The sequence below is a fragment of the Ustilaginoidea virens genome, chromosome 5 (assembly GCF_000687475.1).
Source record: "Ustilaginoidea virens chromosome 5, complete sequence".
NCBI classification, from domain to species: Eukaryota; Fungi; Ascomycota; class Sordariomycetes; order Hypocreales; family Clavicipitaceae; genus Ustilaginoidea; species Ustilaginoidea virens.
The window spans coordinates 3040260-3065208 of NC_057320.1; the positions used below are offsets into that span (position 1 = coordinate 3040260).

General features: G+C 53.1%; 7 protein-coding genes across 7 annotated transcripts; 4 read left to right on the forward strand and 3 right to left on the reverse strand.

Annotated features, from left to right (window-relative positions):
* Positions 1–3897: 3897 nt before the first annotated feature.
* On the reverse strand, positions 3898–4726 carry UV8b_06595 (uncharacterized protein; the record flags this gene model as incomplete). Its single annotated transcript, XM_043144092.1, has 2 exons — positions 3898–4222; positions 4263–4726. The coding sequence occupies 2 exons, from the start codon at positions 4724–4726 to the stop codon at positions 3898–3900; spliced, it is 789 nt and encodes a 262-aa protein (XP_043000027.1).
* A 2530-nt stretch (positions 4727–7256) lies between these two features.
* On the forward strand, positions 7257–8556 carry UV8b_06596 (uncharacterized protein; the record flags this gene model as incomplete). Its single annotated transcript, XM_043144093.1, has 2 exons — positions 7257–7502; positions 7624–8556. 2 exons carry the CDS (start codon positions 7257–7259, stop codon positions 8554–8556), a joined length of 1179 nt encoding a protein of 392 aa, XP_043000028.1.
* A 246-nt stretch (positions 8557–8802) lies between these two features.
* UV8b_06597 (uncharacterized protein) lies at positions 8803–13189 on the reverse strand (the record flags this gene model as incomplete). Its single annotated transcript, XM_043144094.1, has 3 exons — positions 8803–9427; positions 9539–12905; positions 13018–13189. 3 exons carry the CDS (start codon positions 13187–13189, stop codon positions 8803–8805), a joined length of 4164 nt encoding a protein of 1387 aa, XP_043000029.1.
* Positions 13190–13836: 647 nt separating this feature from the next.
* Positions 13837–16668, forward strand: UV8b_06598 (uncharacterized protein; the record flags this gene model as incomplete). The annotated part of the gene is made up of 3 exons (XM_043144095.1): positions 13837–15933; positions 16453–16482; positions 16639–16668. 3 exons carry the CDS (start codon positions 13837–13839, stop codon positions 16666–16668), a joined length of 2157 nt encoding a protein of 718 aa, XP_043000030.1.
* A 521-nt stretch (positions 16669–17189) lies between these two features.
* On the forward strand, positions 17190–19344 carry UV8b_06599 (uncharacterized protein; the record flags this gene model as incomplete). The annotated part of the gene is made up of 6 exons (XM_043144096.1): positions 17190–17289; positions 17391–17863; positions 17942–18085; positions 18177–18596; positions 18738–18912; positions 19010–19344. The coding sequence occupies 6 exons, from the start codon at positions 17190–17192 to the stop codon at positions 19342–19344; spliced, it is 1647 nt and encodes a 548-aa protein (XP_043000031.1).
* A 134-nt stretch (positions 19345–19478) lies between these two features.
* UV8b_06600 (uncharacterized protein) lies at positions 19479–20492 on the reverse strand (the record flags this gene model as incomplete). The annotated part of the gene is made up of 1 exon (XM_043144097.1): positions 19479–20492. The coding sequence occupies one exon, from the start codon at positions 20490–20492 to the stop codon at positions 19479–19481; it is 1014 nt and encodes a 337-aa protein (XP_043000032.1).
* A 455-nt stretch (positions 20493–20947) lies between these two features.
* UV8b_06601 (uncharacterized protein) lies at positions 20948–24935 on the forward strand (the record flags this gene model as incomplete). The annotated part of the gene is made up of 7 exons (XM_043144098.1): positions 20948–21035; positions 21104–21241; positions 21296–21358; positions 21417–22003; positions 22062–23675; positions 23764–24693; positions 24837–24935. The coding sequence occupies 7 exons, from the start codon at positions 20948–20950 to the stop codon at positions 24933–24935; spliced, it is 3519 nt and encodes a 1172-aa protein (XP_043000033.1).
* Positions 24936–24949: the final 14 nt, after the last annotated feature.

The following is a 24949-nucleotide window of genomic DNA, read 5'->3' on the forward strand; positions in this document are numbered from 1 at the left end:
TCAGCTTGCCAGAGCTCTACACACTCCGTACCTGTCTGGTTACCGTTATGCTCCATACTCCGCAGTTGCTTTCTGCTTCTGGCAAGATCCCGTGATACAGCTGTACAAAAAGGCAACGAAACGCCAAAACGCCCCTGTGTAGAGTCTTACAAGGCTGGCCAACGTGCGCCACTGCGGTGACAACACCAAGGAGCTGGCGTAAAACGTACGGTAAGCGCATACGCGCGCAAACGGCCCCCGTAGCCATGCCGCGGCCATGGCATGTGTACATGTGAGCAGACTGGCGAAAAGAAAACCTGGAGGACTTTCTCCCTTGCAGCCGAAGGGAGACGGCCGATGCAGGGACTCCGTGACACAAATCGCAATGACCTCGAGTCCAGTACGGAGTACTCCGGAGTACGTCCTCCGTATCCGTACAATGAATTTGTTCGTGGGCAGAGGGGCAAAAAGGCAGCGGCAGCAGCGGCATGTTGTCACAGACTCACAGGGCTGCCTGCTCTTCTGGTGGAACAGCGGGAAGTTGTTGCGGCTGAGAAAGGAGCGCCGCCCGCCGCCTTCGGAAGTCGGCCCAACAACAAGTGATGGACCAAAGGCATCGTCGATGTGCTTGCGGCTGACCTGGGCACAAAGGCAGGCAGGTACTCTGTACATTGCTTTGCTCCTGCATGATCCGGAGGTACGTCCGTAATGGCCTGCCAGTCCATGCTTTTAAACCTGCTCTCAACCACAGGGCAGCAGAGGCTCAGAGTCCAGACTCGAGACTTCAGAATCCAGACACAGGTTGGCACCACGATGTGCGCCAACATACGCCCAGGTACCTGAGGAAAAGTCGCCATGCAGGTTTCCCGTGGCGGTGGTCGCGGTCTGTACTTGGGTAGACTTCCAGTCTCAGTGTTTCCTTTGCCGCTTCTTGCATTGCAATGCTTATTTCGTATCACCATCTCGCATGCGGTGTACCGCCGCGGCACACGAAGCCGTCAACCCCGTATTTTGGCACATGGGCCCTACGCAGAAAGTAGTGCCAGTGGACCCCAGTCTCACTGCTGCGAATATAGCCGAGAGACAGAGACGTTGGTGAAAACTTGTGGCGCAGAAACTGAAGCTTTCCATTGCATCATGTAGTTTCGTCAGGAAAAAAAATCGTGAGGTCAAAAGCTCCTCTGTCGTAGTCACCCGTAGATGACGATTCGCGTTCCTTGCCCCTTGATCACTGCCGCAGTGCTAGCAGCCACTGAAGTCAGCTCTTGGAGGGGAAGAAGGTTTCAATCGCTTCTTCTTTTTATTCTTCTTCTTCTTTATCTTCTTGTTCTTCCTCCCCTTATGTGGCCAATATTTTTCATCCATCGTCAAGAACCACTACATATAGTGACGGCACAACGTATGATTCGCGACCAACATGTGCCATCAATTGCCACTGCGCTGCCCCAGTCGAAATATGACTAGACCAGGTCAATCTATGCATGTAGTTACTCAAATGGCAAAGGGTGAGAAAGAGATTGGGAAAACAGGAGAGCCTTGTGCTTTGTTGTAATTGTGGGCCTGTTTGTTGAGGTACCAAGCCTTGCCTTTAGATGGAACTTCTAATCACACCCGTGGTCTCTAGGAATTTGGGATCCCTCGAGCCTGTCGGGTCTTGGCGGTAACGATGCCTGTGGCATAGGCAGTGTAAAAGTACCTGTCTCTTTGACCATATTGAGCGTGGCCGTTAGGTACATGACAGCGTGAGCCAGCAGTCAATCGCCAAGTTGAGTCGACGGCTGGGTATGATTATGAGTTATAACACAACCAACATGCCGGATTATGGCTGCTCGACACTGGACTGTGGGAGTCCAGTCTCTTTGTCAGTTTTCAGCTGCCGTCAGTCGGCCATTCTAGAAGGGAAGCGTGAGACATGGCATGCTGAGTAAACCATGTTCTCGGGATATAGCCGTGAATTCGGTTTGTTGGGTGCGGAAATGTGTGTTTGAATCTACTCCCTACACCTGCCGTCCATCAGCACATTTCCGCGAAATTGTACCCCCGTCAGTAGGTGTGGCAGTCGGCAGACCAGATTATCCAGGGGTGGGAGCGGAGGGTGACGAAACAAAACAAAAATCTGAGAAATCTTTGAATGTGCCAAGTCTACTCTTCCTATCCGCTCCTTTTGCGGCACGTCCAGTCGCTCTCCATCGAACAGGCAGTAGGACGGGAAGTAATAAAGAGGCTTCATAATTCCTCTGCGTGCCGGAGTTCTCGTTTTAGAACGCCTATCATTTTGACACGCCCCATTCACACACCTTTAGTAACCAACAACGGCAGGGTTCTGTGATCAGATCAGACGGCTGCCATCGCATCGAACTCTCAGAAAGTCGTTTTCCCGTTTCTTTCAGCGTATAAATATCTGGACATATCCTTCTCGATCCAGATACTGCTTCCGACCTATAGCTATACTTCGCACATTAGTAAAATCGCTTTTTCTTCTTTTTATTTTCCGAATACATGACCAAAAACTTCCGTGATTCGTCGATTCGACGGTAACATTTCTTTCCAAAATTAACAGAGAAAGAAACAAAGAGAGGCAATAGTCTCTCTGATTTGATAGCGCCATCATGAGAGAAATTTTCGCGAGGCAACGGTTCAAAGCGGTAGTTTCGTCATCGACATACTCACGGGATGAGGAAGCTTTGCGAACTGCCGAGGGTCGGATGCGGCGCGACCGACTTCCTGACATAGTTTCCCTCTCTAATAAGAAGTGCGCACATGCATTGACGCATGAATGCCCTTTCCTTGCCGATTCAAATACGAGCCTGTGCACTCCATGTGCGGTAGCGGCGACTAACGGCCAACCTTGCTCATAGCGAAGAGGTAGATATTCTCAACGAATGGTGCTGGCCGCGAATCTGATTATTCGGTCTGCCGCTCCTGGTGGCATCATTTCTGTCTTACTGTCGAGCCTCCTTTATCGCTTCGGAGGCAGTAAATAGTTGAACAGACAACCCACTCCAACTAGGGCACGAGCATGATTTGAGCGGACATAGCGATGGGCGACGATAGGGAGAAAATGAGGCCGTCTTTGTTCTTGTTCCAAGTTTTTTTTTTCTAATTCTTGCATACGTCAGGGAAAGGATGGGTCACTTTGAAGTGCTTCTGTAAGGTGTTAGCTTGGGCCTTGAATGCAGTGTTTTTTTGTGAGCTCGGTTCCAGGACAATACTCACAATGACTCCAATCGTCAAGAATCCCAAATTTCTGGCGACCTTGATCATCTGGCGTGGTGTTGGTTTTGTGGCTCGCTTAGGTTAGGGAGTTGGACAGTGGTTCGCTCAGCACTTGGGAGTAGCAGGTGAGAGTGGGAGTGTGGGAGTCCGTGGGACGCCTTGGTCTGGTCATGATGTATTTAGGTCCATAGACTACATGGGCTGTTGAAAACCGCCTTTGCCGGCTCCAACAGGTTGTTATTGCATTGTCAACGCGTTCAGTGCTGCGAACCTCGAGGCGGTATCGTTTCATTGCCCGGTGTAAAATGCCCAGGTGGTGCATGAGAAAAGGGACATTTTGTGATGAGGATGCCAACGAATATCCCGCAGCTGACCAAGAGATCTTCATTCACACATGTCAGTCAACCTCTTCCGTGGGGGGAAGGCGCCATATCAAGGAGAAGCTGCCATGCCAGAAGTCAGCACTTGGGGTAGGGGTAGGAGGTACCCAAGGTACCTCAATGGCACCGTACCAGTATCTGCGTACCAAGGTACCGCCTAATGCGGGAACAGGGCAACTGAAAGTCGAGAGCTTTCTCTTCGACATCCTCTGCACACGATTGAACATATTTCGAGGTTCACATTGGAGATTCAGGTCATTTCGCAGATATATTGGTCGATCTGGATAATATCCAATCGTCAACAGTTTTCTATTCATGTAAATCATGTGGTATCTTGGTCGGTGGCCGTTTGCGACCTTGATGGTATCGTTGTTCGCCACACAATACAAATTGACTCCTTTCCCAAACATGTGTCCCTGCACCATGGCTCCGATGGCAAACTGCACAAGGTCTGTATCAAGGCACTGCTAAAAACAGTGGCCAAAACAAAGAAACAGCCCTCAAGTATCCTGGACCCAAGATACGGATAAACAAATGACTGGTCCCCAAACTTCCGTCCCCGCAGTGAATAATATGTTCGAGAAAAGAAAAAAGAGCGTGAGAAAGAACTTGATGTTGGTTTTAACGAAAGTCGTGAAGTGAAAGGGCTAGCCGGCCCGGCTCCTCTGAACAGAGGATCCTTAGCACACCAGGGCGATGACGGCCGCAACGGCCGCAACGGCCGCAACGGCAGCGCCAGATCGAGCCTGAAGGCTGCCGGCAGCACCAACGGGCACAAGGACAGGGGAAGTAGAGCCTGGAATCAAGGAGGAAACGCCAGTTGAGCCGACGGGAATCGTTGAGTTGGCCATAGGGTATAAGACTGAGTTGGAAGAAACCGCTGGGATGGAGACTGACGAAACCACCGGAGTGGAGGTTGAGAGAACCTCGGAGGCCAGGGCTGAAGAAGTTGAAGGAGTCGCCAAGGCCGAGGTAGCGCTGTCACTCGTCTGGCTGGTCTGTCCCAGAGGGCAACCGGAGTAGGAGGCAGCGCAATGAGTGAGGATCATGGTGCGTGTTGTGGTAGCCTTTAGGATGATGGTGCTCGGATCCTTGGCGACAACGGCGGAAGCGCCCATGGCAAGGAGGAGGACGAAATCAGCAGCATGCATCTTGGGAGACGAAAGTTGACTTGTTTTTAGAGTCCGACGGGTAAAGTAGGCACAGGAGTGGCGTGGCGTCCAGCGAGCGGCTTTGGGTGACGGTTCGACAGGGTTGAATGAGCGTCGTAGTCAAGGAGTGAAAAGTCGTCGACTCGACGCAAGCAATGGCTAATAAAGAATGAGCGAGAGGCGACGTCGTCGAGACAGTCAGGAGCAGATAAAAATGAGTGTTGTGTGAAGAGAGAAGGAAGAAGGACGAGTGTGGAGGGAGGTAGTAATAAAAGGTCACTCACTGGTGCTTCTGCAGACGACTGGAGGCTCTAGACTGTTTCAAAACGCTCTGGTCACCGACCCGGCGGGTGGACGGCGCTAGATGCTTGTGGATGAGAGGCAGGACAGTCCAGACGTCGGTACCTCCAAGCCCCCGGCCGTGATTGGACGTTTTGCTAGGCGGCAGCCCGATAGTGGATCTGCAACCCACCGCCAAGTTCGCCTGACAGGGACACGCAAGCATTGATCACTGCAGCAGCCACTAGGCCCGAAACAAACAGCCAAAATTCTTCCCAAGTAGCCGTACCCACCAATATCATAATTTTTTTTTTTTTCCCGCAAACGCCAGGCGCAGGTACGGAATACTTCATTCATCTATTAACAATGGAAACTCTCCGGCCCGCTGGTTCATGCAGCGCATGCCAGCGTGCCGCTGGATAATGCCTGCGACGCTTGAACTCGATGACGGGGATTTGACTTGTTGAGATATTCTGGCTTGTTGGATAAAGCTGCATGTTATTTTGGATGTGCTGGCCAAGGTGCTGCTGCTTGGTGAGCTGTGCAGCGGCGTCCCACCCCCCCCCCCCCCCCCCCCCCGGCCCCTCAACCACACCCCCAAAAAAAAAAAAAAAAAAAAAAAAAAAAAAAAAAAAAAAAAAAAACTTCGAATTCGGTGGATCCGGGAACCTGAGTCCTTACTAGGCGGTGCCTGAATCGGGATCCTGGTTGGTGCCTGGACTAATGGAGTACGCGCGTGCCAAGGGACCTCTTGGTAAGCCAACTCATCTAGCGCCCACTGTTGCGCCAGTGGGTGGTGGCACTGGGTGGCACTGGGTGGTGGCGCCGTGGCGGTTTTAACTGCCAGCACGTTTGACGAGCGGTGACCAGCACCAGCCAGTGAGACATGGATCCGCCAGTTGGCCCGACCAGACCTATGAGACCCGGCCCGTTGGGCAACGGGCCCTGAACCCCCGCAACTGACGTCTGGTGGGTTGTCGTGCTGCAATCTCCAGCTTCTTCTACTTCTTCTTCTTCTTCTTCTTCTTCTGCGCTTCAAATCGCGCTTCAAATCGCGCTTCTTTGGCATCTGACTCTGCCACTACGGACTCTGGAGTACCGCTTCATCTTTTGGTCCGCGCCAGCTCGTCACTCGCCTCCTTTCAATGCCATCTCCTCCAGAGCGAGGGTTCTAGACGAATTCAATGTTTGGCAGGACCCCTTTTGTCAAGGACATGCTGAAACAGCCACGTTGACGTTTCTTTCTGAGACAAGGGCCGAGTTTGGGGCATCAGCCGCATGGCCACCGCGATGAGAAAACAGCTCAGCTGGCAGAGCGTTGTCTGACTTGTATCCGTATCTTCGGCAGATAGACCTGGTGCAACAGGGCAGGGCAGACGACTTCTTCATCTTCTTCCATCTCGTGGCAGAGGGTGCAAAAAGTAGGGCTTGGTTTTGACCAGCGTGGCTGAAAAACGGTTGTGGCTGTTGCCTTTGTCGCTTAGTCATCCGTCCTCGTCCTTGTCTTCTCTGGGGTCTCGTTGGTACAGTAGCTACGGATTCCCCCGCAACTCAAAACTTATAGACATGTGGCGGCGAATGCTTGCTACTACTCCGTAGAACTTGGTAAATACGGCTATGGTTGTCAGTGCTTGATGTGCTGGATTTAGCTACGAGGTACCTCGGGTACCTAAAGAGGTACGTTGTACCAGGTAATCTACCAGGTACCTAGGTGCCTCTTGCTAGATGGCCTCGTACGGAGAGCTACAGTACATCATGACGGGCACCGAGCCAATGAAACGCGTCGTTACTCCCTAGAACCCATCAATTCGCAGCGAGAGTGAGAGTTGCAGTTGCACAACCCCCCTCGGAAACATTTGGAAATCTCGTGCGTCCTCGTGCCATTTCATCGCTCACGTACGGAGTACCCTCGTTCCCTGTCTCTCTCAACCTCGCTGCTGCCGGCATAACCCCCTAATGACAACAACATTGCATTTCAACATCACCCTTGCCCCCCTGGTCTCTCGGGCTTGCCCCGCCCCCCGCATTCCAAGTTGACAACTCGTTGCAGTCACCCACCTCCTTGACCCTCATTCTCATCATCTGCCGCCCGGAGTTCCTACCTTGCCCGTCCCAGTCAACAAAGGTCCACAGCTAATTTGCTTCCCACAGAAGCAACCTCGGAGGCTTCCTCGGAGACTTCCTCGGAGACTTCCTACGTATTTTGTGACTGTGTTGCCAGCTCTGCGCCGCCGCCGCCGCCGCCGCCACCATGACAACGTTCTCGACCGACCCAGCTCTCTACATCTTCACCTCCCTCACCGCCGGCTCGTCCCACATCGTGACGGCCACTTCGCGGCTGGAAACCATCCTCAGAGCCAACCGGGTACCCTTCAAGGCTGTTGATATTGCCACAGACCAAAAGGCACGCATGCTCTGGGGCCGAAGGGCCGGTAAAGACGAGGGCGGCCGCCTCAGGAAGCTCCCTGGTTTGGTGCAGGAAGGTGTGGTCTTGGGGGTGAGTTTTCGCCGCAACCGGCCCTGCTCGCTGGCCAGCAAAATCTCCCAAAGTCCCGGCCACTATACCTCTTGTGCCGTGGATGCACCCGTTGGCACGATGACGCTGACTGCACCCGTAGGATCTCGTCGAGATTGAGGAATGGAACGAATACCGTGAATTGAAGCAACACGTCAAGATATACTACGACGAGCACACCATCCCGAGCATTCATGATATACCCCCCGAACCGCCAAAACTGCATAAGCCGGCAGACAAATCCGCGGCTGCCAAGAGCGCCGCCACTGCCCCTCCTGCTCCCCCATTGCCAGTAGCGAAATCAACCGCCGCTCCGACGAGCAAAGCAAGTGACAAGACACCGGAAACTGGAGACCCAACTGTACTACCTCTCCGATCTGTCGCCGACGAGGCTGCCCAAAAGGCCAAGGATTTGCGCCTCAAGGCGCTCCGCGACAAAGTCGATGGCAAAGGCACCAAGACAGAAAGCGAATCGAGCTCGTCAAACAAGACCACGCTTCCCGGTCAAGGGAATGATGAGGAAAAATCAAAGGCCAACAAAGACGACCCTCGGCCCGGGATGCAATCCCCCACAAGCGCTGCCTGGAAGAAGCAGTCCGAGCAAGGTGTAACCCGCGAAATGGAGCAAAGCCCATCCAGTGGCAAGTGGCGATCGGGATCTGAAGGAGAGACAGTAACTCCCAAAAGTTCCGTAACTCAGCCAGCAATCAAGAAGGAAACTGTGGAAGTGGAAGTGGAGCAAAGGATGCAGAAGGAGAAAGGGTCAGACAAGCTCGAGGAGAAAAACCAAAGGAGGATTGGGAAAGTGAAGGACGACGAGGAGGACGATGGCGATGGCGAAGAAGCCGACGAATCGGATGAAAGTGAGGACGATGAAGACGATGAAGACGATGAAGAGGAAGATGATGAAGAGGAGGACCATGAAGCTGATGAAGCTGCCAAGGTGAGCAAGAATAAGTGCACCGTGGAACAACAAACCAAAGAGGTGGCACTAGGTACAGATGGGCAGAAACTCAACAAGTCATCAGCAAAGTAACAGCGGGAAAAGACAACAATTGTCAAATTCAAATAATGAGTCGCAACAGTCCAGTGCCCCAGACAAGTCCAAGGCCACCGATATCCTACAATGAGGGCGGAAAATACATCTCCATATCATTCACAGTGCCGCACGGCCAGACGCGACGCGACATACATGTCGTCCCGTCTATTTTCACCTTGGGAACAAAGCGCTTCCTCTCTGCGCACCCACCACCTTCAAATCGCCGATTGCTCGCCATCTCTTCTAGTACAGCCCTTCGTCGTCACTTGCCGTTCCATCTTGAAAACCCATCGCCATTTTTTCTTTGCCCCTTGAGCGACCATTCCCTGGCGGTGGGCCAGGGATGTCACTGGTCGAATCCTCATCGCCACCATCTGCATCGGTCGCGGAGGCCGTGGCTTTGGCGCCGTTGTCCAGCGCTGGCCTCTTCCCTTGAGCCTTGGCGCTAACCTTGCTTCTGCCTGCTGCAGACGACGGCCCATGCCCCGGGGCTGAGAAGACACTGGCTTTGGGCTGCTTGTCTCGATTACCCTCGAAGGTGGCACGAACCTTTTCATAGTGCGCCAGTTCCCCGGCGCTCACGCTAGGAACAAGTTCATCATGAGCGGCCATGAAATCGGCTTCCGTCACCATGACCGAAATATCCCTCTTGGTGGCGTAATGGTCGAAAAAGTAGGCCGTCGATATCTCTGGCTTGCCGGCACGTTCGGCGTTGATGGCGCGAACCTTGGCGTCAACGGCGGAGGATTGGCGAGTGATTGCCTTGAGCATGGCGTCACTGCACAGAGCGTAAAAGTCGGCACCAGTGTAGGTAAAGGGCAAGCGTTGGGCGACGTTGCGCAGAGAGACGGATGGATGGAGCGTGAACCTGGGATACCTCGGTTAGCAAGGGTGAATAGACAATGAACAGCTTGGACAGCTTGTGCAGCTCAAACAGCTTCTGTAAAGTGTTATAGATGAAAAGCAGCACGACACTAACTTTCTCGTCAGGGCCTCCAAGATGGTTTGCTGTTTTTCGTGGGTATCGGATACTCCCAGGTAGAGCATTTTGTCGAACCGACCTGGTCGCAGCAGAGCTGCATCGAGGAGGTCGGGTCGGTTGGTGGCGCCCACCACGAAGACACCTCCAGCATCGTCTCCACCAGACATGCCGTCAAGCTCGGCCAGGAGCTGAGAAACGATGCGGTCCATGACGCCGCCGCTGTCGCCTTGGTTGCCTCTTTTCGGAGCTACAGAATCCAACTCGTCGAAAAACACAACGCATGGCCGGGCATCCCGGGCCCTTTGGAAAACGCGTCGGACATTGGCCTCGGACTCGCCGATGTACATGTTCAGCAGTTCCGGGCCTTTTACGCTGAAAAAGTTGAGGCTGTACTCGGTCGCAATGGCCTTTGCCAACAGCGTCTTACCGGTGCCCGGTGGGCCGTAGAAGAGGATGCCGGAACGCTTCTTCATGCCCTTGGCGAACAGCTCGGGACGTTCGAGGGGCAACTGTATTGTCTCGGCGACGGCGTCCTTGACGTTACTTAGTCCCCCGACATCGTCCCAGGTGACGTTGGGAATCTTGGGCGCGCCTATAGAGTCGGAGAAGTTCTTGCGAGCAGCTTCGACGGCAACCTCGAAATCCGAGGCTGTGAGAGAACGGGCAAGAGGTCCTCCGGCAACCTCGACGTCTCGCATTGTCACGACGACACTGCCACGACTATTCTTGGCTGACAAGTCTTCGAGGCGAGCCAACCGGGCCAACGAAGCTCGTTCCACCACATCGACCAAGTCACCGGCAACCAAAGCTGCAGTCTTGAGTGCAACGGAATTCAGGTCAAGGGCCGGCTCTAGACTGACACCGCAGTCGTCAACCACGCTTCGGAGAATGGCCTCGCGTTCTGATTCGTCAGGGGCAGGCATTTCCAGTTCATGAGTGAACAGAGCCCTGACACCGTCGGGGACTCGATCTACCTCATTGGTTGTCGCGATAAGAACCCGGACATCTTCTAGGATCTCCTTCATTGTTGATTCGATCCGGTCGGCTGTGAGGGCTTCTATATGCCGGATCAAGAGAGCGCAGCATTCAGGGCCGCAGCTGATGGCTCTCTCGGCCCGCGTCCTGAGCAGCCCTTCTGTCTTGACATCGCTGCCACTTCCTCCTCCTTCACTGAGAATATCGTAAGCATCGATGCTGTAGGTATGAAGACCCACGTCTGCACAGGCAGCAGCAGCCAACGTTGCTTTACCAATGTTTCGGTGCGTGGACGTCACCAGAATGGCAACCGGAGGCATGTTGAGATGGATGGCCCTGGGACTAGTGCTAGCCGCCAATTGCTCCCGCAGCTGGCGCCGCAGAGGGGATACGAAGTTGTCTCTTTGGTGTGTCACGGCCAAAGGTCCTGCATCATGCGTTCGTTTGGATGCTTTCTTCAACCCAAGATAGTACGGCCAACTGCTTTGATCAACTCCTGGAATGCGGCTAGTCTCGAAGCCTGACCCATGCATGCCGACGGTCGAGCTGTCGATGCAAGCAACGGAGCCCCAAAAGGCCTCAGCGGTTCCATCCTCGTCCTCATCGGCTCTTTGGATTTGGATATGGCCAACCTTGAACCATGCGACGCTGTCAATGCGAGATGAAGGCTGTCCTGGCCGACTTTCATCTGCCGTGAGAGCGACGACATCGTCCACTTCTGAGCTGGCATTTCCTGTGGCTTCCTGAAGTGCTCGTCCAAGCTGCGCGTCTACAGGCACTGCAATCAAATCACCAGGTCGTACCAGTCGAATCTTTCGGGCGAAATAGCGCTTCAACCCTCCCAGCACCGCGGTTTGGTAGGCTCGCTCTGCCGAAATCGGGGTGCGAATGTGATGAATAGCTATGTCTCTTGCGTAGGGCGGATGCGACGCGCTGGTGAATCGTGGAAGGGTCCCCTTGCCTTGATAGAACGACTTTTTGAGCCCGGAAATGCGAAGGTGGGTGGCCCCGTCCAAGTTGGCGAGCAGGATTGGAGATGCGTAAGCGACTGGACTAGATGGGCGCTGCACCTGTGATTCAAAGAAAGACATCTTCCTCTCGCCGGTTCTCGAGCTTGGAATCCGAGTGACTGGTCGTTGAGAGTAGCCCTCTGGTAGGCCATACACCCGAACAGGCCGCCAGTTGGCGACCTCGGGCTCTGCGCTACCGAAGCTGCCGAACCCGAAAGCGTCGCCGTCAGCCACTTCTATTCGAGCCCAGTCTCCTGAGAAACAGCCAATTTTCGGCAGCGAGCTCACATCTACATATACCCTGGCTTCTTCATCCTCCTCCGGTGATGGTCTAGGATGCAACAAGTCTGAAGGGATATGTTGCGTAAGACCTTGGGCCTTGAATAGGCGCCCCCTTTGGCGGTCTGGTCTAGCTGTGGTTGAAGTGAAGTTTGAGAACACCGACTCCGGGGTTGCGGCGCCATTCATTTTTCTTCCACGGAGCGTGCCAATGGTCATTGGCGTCCCGGATTGCATCGTGCCCATCCCGCTGCTACTGGCAATGCTAAGAGTGGGAGCTTCAAGAGAAATCATGTCATCCATGGAATCATCGGACATTTCTCCCTCGTGCTCAGCAGCGGACGGCTCAGACTCTGATTCGGTAACGGTTGCATCGGCTTGTGCATCCGTGCGATATCGCTCCTCAGCTGCAGAAAAGAACTGATCCGTGTTCCCATCATCGTCCTCTTCGCCGACTCCACCATTCAGCCGGTGACTGTTGATGATGGCTGCATTCCCTCTCGTGCGCCTCCTGTGTCTTCCACGCATCAGAACAATTTTCGTCGATTCGCTCAAAATGCCCTGGGCGACCGGCTCGCATAGCATAATTTTGCCTGGGTTTGGAGGAACATGTGTCACGGAATGCGGCGCAAGTGGCAGTGCGAATAAATCCCCAGCATGCGCAACCTTGAGACCGCTCAAGGAGGTTCTAATGGCAGATATGAGTCTCTCCTCAGCGCTCATGTTGGCTGTTTTCTTGATGCTGGGATTGGAAAGATGTTCCCGGAAGAAGGTACCCTCGCCATTCTCCAAGCGCTTTGTTGATTCGCTTTCGAGGCTGACGAAAACGGTTTCCAGGGGAAGGGGCACAACGTCCAAAACCAAGACTTCTATGCCACTTCGGCTGTGGCTTGAAAGTCTGGAAGGGGCAACTTCTTGCAGTGTTGCCGCAAAGCTCTGAAGGGCCGTTGATGAGGGAGAGAATTGAACTGTAGAGGGCGCCAAGTTGGGAGACTTTTGAACTGGAATGATTGACCACCTCGTCTCTGCAGGCGCGGCGTTAGGAGCCCATGGCGCAAGCGCGATGTAGTGTATCTGATTCGGATGGTCGTGCTCGAGCCCTGCGTGCGAGAAGTTAAATGTCAGTCGGTCATGTAAAAGGTGTAGAAGGTGGACACAAAACGAGGCCGTCTTTTTTTTTTTTTTTTCCTTTTGCTGTCTAGAGAGAAGTACCGTGCCGAAGATGTGGTAGAAGATCCGTGGCTATGTCTTCCGATACGATGCCAACGTCTCCTTTGATGCGATCGTCCAAGACGAGTCTGGCTGATATTGCAGGTTTGTCTTGGCGCCGCCTGCGTACCGACTTTTTAAGTGTCGCGGACTCTCCGCCGTTTGCAACTGCCATGGCACGGGCGATGTCGAGAAGGCGCAGAGTGCAGCGTTTTCCGAGTATCAATTGAAGCTAAGACGCGGTATGTCCTCTGCAGTAATGGAGACGGAGTCCAAGCTTGTGGGCCCCGCTATCGCAGGGACATTGCGAGAGGCCGGAAATATGGAACCCTAAGCTTTCTGACATCAGAAATCGAGGGCGTCAGAAAAGTTAAAGAAGTTGGATTAAAAGCTAAGAGCTTCGGTCAACCTTTGTGTGATAAGCGGAGCTGTAACTATTGACGTCTTTTCTTTATCTTTTTGCGAATGCATCTATAGACTGTTTAGACATTTTATAAAGGTACACGCTTCCTCTGCGGATCCGTGTGACTATGGCGAAGCTGATTTTCACATGTCTGACCAGGGCAACTGATCGTTTCTCCTTTTAGCAATACCCGAACCGCCTTGATTCCGTGCCTCAGATCAAGACCAAGCAACTTTGATCTCGCCCGCCAGGGATGTAATGGAATAATAGATGATTTTGGCGACGCGCGTTCATATGTTTAATGTTTAGATTATATCAGGATTCGCCTCAACGGTCGATATGCCGGCCGTGTTCATGTTAATGATGGAGAGTTGAAGCATTTCGGAAGCCAAAACTCTAGTACTAGGAGCTGAGCAGACATGGCGCGAACCCTGCCAGCTTTCCAGTCGCAGGTTTGCGAAGGAAAGCAAACTCCCAGTCAGATCGAGGCTGGCGCAGAAATTCTCCAGGACGATGCCGCAACCGCCGCAACCCGATCAAGCCTTACTGCTGGTCAAGACGAGCCTGTTGCAAGCGGTCTGTGCTCTCAGACGTCTCACGATAAATGTTGCTTGTCGGGGATGTCGACGCAGGCTTCACCTCAGGTTCATGATTCCGAACCCAATTCGCACCGGGAAATCGGCCACAACTCGGTCGAAAATGCCATAGGCCCTGGTGCCGACGTACGCTATGCACGATTTGGACGAGAAGGACAGGTGGAGAAGGAAGCGCAGTCTGATACGAATGAGAAGTCTATGCAACAGGACGAGCTGGGGACGATGGCAGCACTCGCTAGCAAGCCTCTGTGTCCTCCGTTGAGAGTACGCGGGCCACCATCTTTCCCATCTCCCTTCCGAGCCCTCTTTTTCAGAACATCGGCCTTTGTTCTAAGTTCGACGTTTCTGGCGGTTGTTGTTGTGGCGGCCCTCATAACGAGCATTCCAACATTGGCTAAGAAAGTCATATATATTCTGACATTTCGGGATATCAACACGCTTCGACCCTTTTATGAAGAGGAATGCAGAAGAGCTGACACTCGACGAGAAAAGCAGAGAGCATGGGAGCATTATGAATCTGCTGAAAATATTGGCGGTGACCAAGAAGGTACCGCAGACGATTATCCTCCCACAGAAGGTGGCAAAGATCGACTGCTCTGCGACGTCGGGTACTACGCGAAACGCGTGGGGCTTGAAGTTGACATGTTTCATGTTTGTACTGAGGATGACTTCGTCATAAGCCTCTGGCATGTCTACGATCCCAAAGAATACCTGGTTCAGGATGCGTCCGAAGCAGATGCTGGCGTCAATGGAGAGAAAGTCCCCCGCAAAGTCTTGAAGCCTCAGATTCGGAAACCGAAATTCCCAGTACTCCTACTACCTGGCCTCCTGCAAAGTTCTGGCGCGTATTGCTGCAATGACGATGACTCTTTGGCTTTTTGGCTTTGCAAATCTGGGTTCGATGTTTGGCTGGGGAACAATCGGTGCGGGCCTTTGCCTAACCACAAAACTTTTTCCTCTTCAGATCCGCGAATGTGGTCTTGGACAATTCGGCATATGGCCACCTTTGACCTGCCCGCTTTAGTATCTCGGGTCCTTGCTGAAACTGGGATCGATAAGCTTGGCTTGATCTGCCATTCACAGGGTTCAGCGGAGACATTGATAGCGTTGGCCAAGGATCAACGACCTGAACTTGGAGAGAAGCTATCGGTCTTTTGCGCGTTGGCACCAGCAGCGTATGCAGGGCCGCTCGTCGACAGGATGTGTCTCCGATTCATGCGACAAATTCCAGCATTCATGTTCCAGATGACTTTTGGCATCCACGCCTTTATACCACTGATATTGCAGATGCAGTCCCTTTTGAATCCTAGGATATACGCATGGTTGGGGTACAGAGTATTCTCGTTCCTTTTTAAATGGTCCGATTTGCGATGGGACCGGGAATTAAGAGATAGGCTGTTCCAATTCGCCCCCGTTTACGTGAGTGCGGAAGCCATGCAATGGTGGCTGGGCCAAGATGGGTTTGCAAGACACAGATGCATCCTCTTCGCCGGCGAAGTCGTTGAGTATGAGGAACGAAGAGATGACGTTGCAGTCAAGACGTCTGTGGAAACTTTCATGGAGCCGGCCATTGAAGCCAAAGCTGACATGCCATATCTGAACAACATGGGTAGGGATAGTTCTCGGACGGGAGACAATGTTGCTAGTACTTGGTGGTATAACGAGCAAGTTCCACCATTCGCCATGTGGGTGTGCGGCAAAGACCGATTGGTAGACGGGCAGCGGCTACTGAGGCGATTCGAAAGTGGACGAGAGCCGCATGTGCAGCTGGTGCATAGCAAGGTGATTGACGAATACGAACATTTGGATATCCTCTGGGCCATTGATGCCGCGGAGCAAGTCTTTTACGAGATCCGGGAAGTGCTCTGGAAGACATGCCACGTCCGAGATAGATGCAGGGTACCAGAAGGATGCGAAGGTGTACCTGCATGGACCTCATCAAGGGGTAGGGTTTGATAAGATGAGTGGGAACTAATGTAGTGTCTGGTGTGGTTTCTGGTGGTATTTGACCGAATATGCAAGTCACGCCGACTTTGCAGCGAGCAGTTTAGCTAGACGGGAAGCTTATTTTGTGGTTATTTTTTTTTTATTTTAATTTTATATTCTTATTCCTTTCTTTTTATTTTTATTTTATTTTTTTTTCCCCCGCAGTTTTCACACCATGTTCTATTTGCAACTGCCGCCTTTACACACCCAGGCAGGCATCGGCATGGCTGGTTGTTCAAGTTCGTTGATGCCAGCATCGGAATTAGATGAGACGCGCCTTATCATACTTTAATTTCACACTTTAGCAAGACAACTGCATCAAGTCAGCAGAGCATTAAACAGCCAAAGACTGCAAGTGCAAGACCTCTGATCAAGATGAAATTGGTCCAGATGGCAGGCCACGGCAATTGCGAAACAACGTGGGAGAAATCTCCATGTGCCTGTCAATGCCAGTTGAGGCGTAAGCACCAAAGCACAATTGCGGTAGGTGCAATGTGGCTTCAAGGATCTTTCAATGTTCTTTACGGGAGCACAATTTTCTTCTGTACAGTCCGACTGCACACTGCACGTTCTCAGCCTCCCTCCCTCCGCCAAGTGCTGTCCGATCTTGCATTACTCATTCCCTAACGGCATGGACAGATTCCCGAGGTCTCGATGGGAGAACCATAGTCATGTCTTAACCCAGCGCCCATCCCGTTGCATCACGCTTGTCCGTCAATCATCCAACTGCACCCCCGACTTCGGCTCTGTGGATGCTGGCTTATCGCACCAAGGGGTAAGGGGAGCGGAGGATCCGGGACGCAGGATGCAGGGTCGTATTGCCTTTGTCCAATGACTTTGGTGCTCTCCTTTGTGCAGGGTGGCGACGGCGCCCAGGATTATGGATTTGCGTCGTCAGACTCGTCACTACGGCTCTACGCTGACTGACCTCCAAGCAGGGTCGGTCTCTACTACGACCTACTCCGCCTCCGTCTTCGTCCTATTTGTGATGACCAGGTAGGTATCAAAACCACCTCGCTCCTGCAAGGCCTGAATGTACGGAACGCGTGAGCATATCTCAACCCGCCCCCCCTCGGCGACCCTCTTACTGGCGATTTCAATTCCCAGCTTCCCTGCATCCCAGCATTCCCCAGTTAAGCTTCATTTTGAAACGAGGATATCAAACCACCTTTTGAGAATCCACAGGCAGGATGCCGATAATTTCAGAATGGACGGTGGACATCCCCATCATTGATACCTGGGCCATGTACTTTGCCGCGCCTGAGGCAAAAGAGTATCCGGATAATCATGGTTTGTGGCCCTTGAGTTGGATCCCATCGCCGAACGACGTGGAGAACAGAAGAAAGAAAACGGATGGGAAATGTTGTGTTAACAAGCTGTGTTGTCACTAGTTCTTCTGGTCGATGGTGACACAGACCGCTCATACACGTACAGTGATATCAAGCAGCGCTCCATCGACTTTGGAAAAGGTCTCAAGCACATTTTCAAATTGAACAAGGGTGATGTTCTCGGGTTTTTCTCATCGAACTGCATCGATATACCCATTGTGACCTGTGGCCTCCACTGGGCGGGCGGAGTCGCCAGTCCTGTAAACCCTACCTATACGGTGGACGAGCTGGCGCGGCAGCTCACCGACTCGAAAGCTACGGCGTTAGTTACGCAAAAACCATTCCTGGCAGTCGCGGTCCAGGCCGCACGGAAGAGCGGAATACCTCTGGAGAGGGTAATTCTTATCGGCGACGGGAAGGATGAGGCTGGAAAGCATAGGCACTGGACCGATATCACGGCCAAGGGCGCTTGGATCCAGCCCGCAAAGGCGGATCTGGATCCAAAAAAGGACTTGGCGTACTTGATTTACAGTTCCGTATGCCTTCACCCGGCTCCAACTGCTTCAAAAAGCAGCACCAAGACAAACCAAGGGCTAATCCAACACTGTTGATAGGGAACTACTGGCTTGCCCAAGGGAGTCATGCTTACGCATTACAACGTCGTCGCCAATGCCTATCAGTTCTCTCGATTGGATTCCAAAACCCTCAACTGGGATTCTGATCGCCATCTAGGCGTGCTGCCCTTTTTCCATATTTACGTAAGCCAGGATTCTGTCTGAGCTTGACAAGAGTGCTTTTTTCTTTATTTTTGTGCTTCCCTTCTTCGAATTTAACGAGCAACAATTCTAGGGCATTTCCATTTCCCTCAACATGACGATAAAAACCGGCTCCACGATGGTAGTTCTGCCCAGGTTCGAGCTCGAAAAAGCTTGCCAACTCGTTGAAAAGCATGCCATCACCTTCATGTATGTCCCTCCACCGATTGTGCTCGCACTTGGAAAGCATCCCATAGTGGACAAGTACGACCTGACGTCCCTTCGGTGGATCAACTCTGGTGCTGCGCCGTTGGGTGTGGATCTCGTCGAGGCAGTTTGGAAAAGACTGAAGATCGGCGTCAAGCAGGGCTACGGCTTGTCGGAAACGAGTCCAACAACGCACTTGCAGCTGGTTGATGAATGGTGGAAGTTTCAGGGCTCCGTAGGACGACTCTTGCCACACATGGAGGCCAAGATTGTTGACTTGGATGGCAAAGAGCTACCACGTGGCCAGGTATGTTTTGATGAACGACAACGGCTCCTTTCGTTTCTCTTTCAAGCCATCTTTCATACTCTGGCTCCATATTTTCTTCAGATCGAACCGCGTATATTCTCGCTAATGCTATTCTTTTTGCTTTTGGTACCCCTCCTTCAGGATGGCGAAATCCTCCTCAAAGGCCCCAACGTCTTCAACGGTTACTGGAACAGGCCTGATCTGAACAAGGAGACTTTCACGCAAGACGGCTGGTTCAGGACTGGCGATATTGGACACGCCTGTAAACGGGGCCATTTCTACATCACAGATCGCATGAAGGAACTCATCAAATATAGTACGTGCTGTCGCCTCTCTCCCGTCTGTTTTTACACATGCCGGCTGTTGTTATGAACGGAAAAGGAGAAAAACATGTACTGAACTTGTCCAATTAGAGGGCTTCCAAGTAGCCCCTGCTGAACTTGAAGCTAAGCTCCTCGGTCGCGAGGACGTCGACGACGCCTGCGTTATTGGCGTGTGGGACAATGAGCAGCACACCGAAGTCCCGAGGGCTTATGTCGTGGTTCGGCCTGACGTCAAGGAGACAGATGAACTGGCGCAAGACATTGCTAGCTGGCTGGGGGAGAGGGTCGGTCCACCGAAGAGGTTGCGTGGTGGCGTCAAATTCGTCAGGGAGATCCCCAAATCGCAGAGCGGCAAGATCCTGAGAAGGGTGTTGAAGGATCAGGTCGTGAGGGAAGAGGGTATGGACACTAAGGCGAAGCTGTAGAGATTGGGTAGGACGACTGACGTACGCTTTGTTTCCCATGTTGGCGAGTTCTGACGGCGCCACACGTCCAGTGCTTCGCCCGTTTGTCGTGGATAGAGTATACATTATCGTGCAAAACAACAGCATCCAAGTGTTTACCCCATTCTCTCAGCTTCCTCCAAGAGCTTCTCCACGCTAAATCTCGCGTCGCCGTTGGCAAACCACTCGACCAGCTTCCTCCGCTCAAGAGCTCGTTCTTTCCTCAAAGGGTCAATTTCCGCGACAGCGCCGTCCCAGGCACCGTAGAATCGCTGCAGGCACATTACCAACCACCTGGCATGCTCGGGGGACACACCCCGGCCCTCCATAGTCTGCCCCTGCATCAAGACGAGGCCCTTGTCATGGACCAAGTCCAAATGATGCGTGACGGTGGTATGAGGTTGCGCAAACTCCCCCCTTGCTTTGAACTCGGCCAGCTGGGTGAAAAGAACGGTGCTGGTCTGGGAAGCAGCGTCGAATGTCCACTGCAGGAAGTGAATCTCGGCGCCTTGACTCTCGTGCGGAACCGGCAGCACGAACCGAGGAGACTTCCGCGCCATCTCCTCCATTGCCTTGTAGCAGCTGGCCGGGATGACGGCGCACAGCTTCTGCGGCGCACCGGCGTGGCGCAGCCGCCAGACCGCGGTCAGTTCCTTCTCGGGCAGCTCGCGGATCTTGGCGACGTCGACCAAGTCATCCAGTGACCGTATCGCGGCTACTTTGCCGCGCGTGCCGGGAGGTGCGGCAGCCGAGGAGGCTGGAGGCTCGTCTGCGCAGGGCTGCTCCCTTTGCGACGGAACAGGTCCCCGGTTGGGCTGGGAGACGGGAGTGTCTGGTGCTTGGGGGATTGGGGGGATGGGATGCTCGATGGCACCCTTCTTGCGCTCAGCGGCGATGCGGTCGGCATAGGCGGATTTGAGGGCATCGATGCCGCCCAGCCCTTCTTTCCGGGCTTTTCGGTCGAGCTTCTCCCTGTACTTTTCGAGGACTGCCTGTGAGGGCTGTCTGGTCGCGAGGAATCGGACGTCGTGCACTTGAGCCCAGCGCCGCTGGGTGTGGAGGCATTGCGCCGATGTCAAGGGACAAGTCGTTGTCAACTGGCGAAGGGTCGGAATTCTGATGCCTGGCATGGCGGGGACTGAATGTATAAGCCAGGCAGAAGCTTTTGACGGGCGCCGCGAAAGCCGAGTCTGGGATGAGGCCTTGGATAGGAAACGACATTTGTTTGCTCTTGTAGCAGGTAGGTACAGTACGTGTACTGTATGTAGGTACATACATGTACCTAACCTAAGCTACTCACTCCGTAGCTGGTTTGTAGTTGGACCCCCCCCCCCCCCAAACCCCCCCCAAACCCCCCGTCACGGCGACGTAGGGGCGATTGACCCCCACCATCAGAGATATCCCGACGTCGGGCGAAGTCGAGGGCAAACTTTCAAATTGTCATCCTTCCTTTTCCACCGATTGCCAAGCCGTTGCCTTGGCGTCTGAGGCGTCATCCCTCGCCTGGTCATCCCCGAAAATCGAGGGCCAATCTAGGAGCTATGCAGCTGGGAATAAACGAGACCCGAAGCCTACAGTTATAACCATGGCTGATTTTAGGCAGCTCGCCGTCGAGTTTGTTCTCCAAGACGACAAGGCCGAGTCCGCTCGTATTGCGCTGCGGGCTGCAAAGGGTATGCTCGTTCTACGAACTGAAGGAAATTCTGTTCCTGTACTGATTAGAGAAATGGAATGCTCGCAGAAATCGAAACGGCAGCCACGAGTTCTAACCCTGTCGCTCGTTGGGTCGAGTCAGTGCAGCCATGGATGTCCGCGAATCAAGACAATGATGTGATGCAGGATGCTGGCGACACCCCAGATTGGACTTCCAGAGCCAAGTGTGAGTTGACATCGGACTCATCAGCCGCTGGCTCAGAAAGCTGACTCTGAACAGCATTGGAATTCTTATCCCAAACTCTGTTCTACCTCAATCTCGAGACACTGAAACCCAGTCAAGGTACGACGCTTTGAGGAGCCGAAAACCAACCATGTTCTCTTTCCTTACATGAATCTAGTCAATCTACTGGTTGCTTTCTTCGGCTCCATGTTTGATGTCGATCACAAAGCCGGGATTCTAGCCTCCGCGAATGCGCTCTCGCGAATCATTGCCATGAAGTCATTCGACCCCAAGAGCGGACATGGCATCATTGAGAAGATAAGCAAGTTGAATGACGACTTCCCAAGGCAACTGCCGCAGTCGCGGCTCGCGGTGTACGAGCTGATGAGGTCTCTCATCCAGAACCCTGCCGTGGTAAAGGACCTGAGACTGCGTGACGGTGATGATGCACCGTTCATGAAAGGCCTTGTGCGTCTTTGCGGAAGCGAACGGGATCCCGACTGTCTGATGGTGTGGTTCGACATTCTTCGCATATTCTTATCGGGGTATTCGCCGTCTGCGGAAACGCTTGAAGAAGTTTATGGCGCTTTCAAGGCATACTTTCCTATTACGCTGCCGCGCACTGCCCAAAGCGGCGTTACTCCCGAAGAGCTCAAGCTCCAGCTTCGGAAATGCTTCTCATCGACCCACGCTCTGGCCTCGCTTACTCTTCCTTTTCTCATTGGCAAACTTGACCAAGGTGATGGAGTCACTGTCAACGTCAAGGTTAGTTTTTCTCTCCACCGCACCGGTCTGGTATCGCGCGCTTACGAGGGTCCTCTAGGTCGATATTCTCCGAACAATCAAAGCTTGTCTGGAGGAATACCAACATTCCGTCGAGTCCATTGCGCCTTATACCAACAGGATCTGGACCAGTCTGAAGTATGAGGTTAGGAACGGCGAAATCGAAGACTCAATATGGGCTACTCTCGAAGTCCTTAAAACCCTTGCCACCCGGTTGACCGGAGACGACCTGCGAGACTACACCTTGACCGTTACCAGGGATTGTGTGGCCGACTTGGCGACTCCCATGTACACCACCTCGGCTGGTCGTCTACTTGTCGGCGTCCTCAGCGCCAGTTCAACCACCTTCGTGCTCATGGTCGCACCAGCAGTCACGCATGTTAAAGAAAATCTACGCCATCCTAAATCACCCACTCACACCCTCAATCTTCTCAAGATTCTACGCATCATACTGGAAACTCGGCTTTTGCTTACCAATGAGGAAATGTCAGAGCCCGATACGGGTGATTTTGCTGCAGTTGACAGCATCTTCACCACGTTGTACGAGGATGTCTACAAAGCGCCTCTTGCGTCTGCTTCTAAGCCAGATGCGTTGGACGAAGACTTCAGACTGTCAGCAGAAGCAGTGCAAGGAGTTGGAGCTTTGATAGGTCAGAGAAAGATGAGATCCTTGTCTGCAGAAGCAGTATCCGGCCAACACCTCGGTCTGTTGATTTCCGGCTCGACCTGCTTCGAGATCTGCGAAGCAATGTTTGCCATTGCAACGCAATCTTGGCACGACGAAGCTCGTCGCAGTGGCTCAGATGACCTCGGAAATGAAGCAACCAAAGCACTGCAGCGCAGTATCCGGGCCTTTCCTCAAGGCTTCCACCCATTGGTAGTCAAAGGCATGTCAAGTCTACGCCACTCCATCGCAAATCTCGACCGACAATCGCTGGAGACAATCCAATCTCTTGGGCCTTTTCTCGCTTATGTAGGCTGTTCTGCAGTATCAGACAATGCTGCGGAGACCATGAAACGCTTTCTGGAGCTCGTGCATGCTTTCGCTGCCGAGCTCTTTGTCGCCATCGGCCACAAGACGAGCCCAAAGATCTGGTGTTTCCTAGTCGTGGGTATTCACACAGCTGCGCGGCACTTCAATGACGCTTGCTTAGAAAAGGATGCTGCAGCCGATCAGGGCGAGGGTGAGCCGTCACTTGCTGATATCGGCATCAAATACCCTGAAATTGCAGCACTCGGGAGTCCGGGTGAGGTCAGTTCGACAGCAATGCCGCCATCATTCGGCTCCATTGCAGAAGCTCGTAGCGATGCTCTCCTCATTTGCTTTCACATTGCTGGATTGTTTTACAAACAAGCTACCCGAAAAGGCCCTGTCAGCAGTCAGCTTGTATTGAGCGACGATTTTACGGCATCCGAGCCGGAATATGAGCGCCAGTATCTCTACCTGTTATCGGAGTTGGCAGGTTTTGCTGTTCACGAGATGAATGAATCGCAACAAGCCCTCTTGGAGGTAGAAAAACCCGCGCTGAACCTCTTCCGCGAGATGGAAGTTAACACTTCAGCGACATCGTGGCACTGGCTGACCAACAGTCCTTTGAATGTCCTGTCGTTGGGGATTCTGGGAGCCCTCAGACCCTCCAGAGTAGCCAAACTTGTATGCTTTTCTTTTTGCTTTCTTTTTTTTTTCCCGACTCACTTTTTTTCTTCCTTCTCCATGGGCCCCCTGCTAACCGTGGTGACAGTACGACATGGGCGTAGCGCAGCAAATCATTTTTGAAGACGCACCAACTGAGTCTGATTCAAGTCCGGCCAGAAGAGCCATCCTGGCAGTTTTGGCAAATAAGTACAGCATCGAGACGCTGGACTCGGTGATGACTGACCTGGAGAGGAGTTTGGACGACGCTCTCCGCAATCTTCACACCTCGGATTCGCCAACGCATAGCCTTGGACTCAGCCTGTCCTTGTTTGCACTGCTGGGGGGGCTGCTTAGAAGGCACAGCGGTAGCAGGGTGCAAAGGATCCTACAGATACTGCAAACAGCCCCCAACAATGCGGCATTCGGATCCCGACTGGCAAGAGGACTGGAAACCATTGTTGCTCCTCAAAAACTGCTGACCAAGGAAAGCTTCGCAGTCGTGAGGCTCTTGTGGCTTCAAAGGGTGTATATCGGATTGATCAAGCCCATGCTGGAAGTCGCCGTCGGTAACGATTCCACAATCACAGATGCTCCGATCAGGGCCAACTTCAGCATAGCCGTCCTCCTGATGATAAAACATGTGGGCTTTTCCGTCTGGGAAGAAGATGCGGCGAAAATCCTGCGCATTGCCATTGTCGTCGCCCAGAACCTTGGGACCGGGTTGTACGTCTTGGTAGCTTTGCAAGCCGTTAAGAGCATCCTTGTCGAGTCGTCCGACAAGGTGGAAGCCCACATTCCCGGCCTGATCAAGATTTGCACCAGTGTATTCACAGGGAGGACGGCTTCGTTTGATGGCCGTCCGGAGCGGCTGCCGACGGATGCTGCCGACGTTACCGACAGCTTGGAGGTGCAGGCTGGCTGCGGCAAGCTGGCTTTGGAAATCGTGGGTGGCTTGCCGCGAATGTTTGAACCGCGGCATCTGCTGGCGTACGAGCCTCAAGTTCAAAGGGACCTGTCAACAGCATGTGGCCATAAGGTGCGTGAGCTCAGAAGCACGGCGCGTTTGGCGCGCGGCGCATGGGCAGATGTGAAGTAGAGAGTGTTGCTGAAGCTGAGCATGGGAGGAGTTGGCGGCATGGCATCATCTCGGAATTGCATGGATCCACGACTACACGACAGCAGGAAGCGCTTGTTGAAACCAACTTGAGAGAGATTTTTGTGCGAATAGCCCTCGACAGAGACATGGGACTGTCGCGTTACGCCTTCATGCCACCCTGAAACGAGCGAGACAC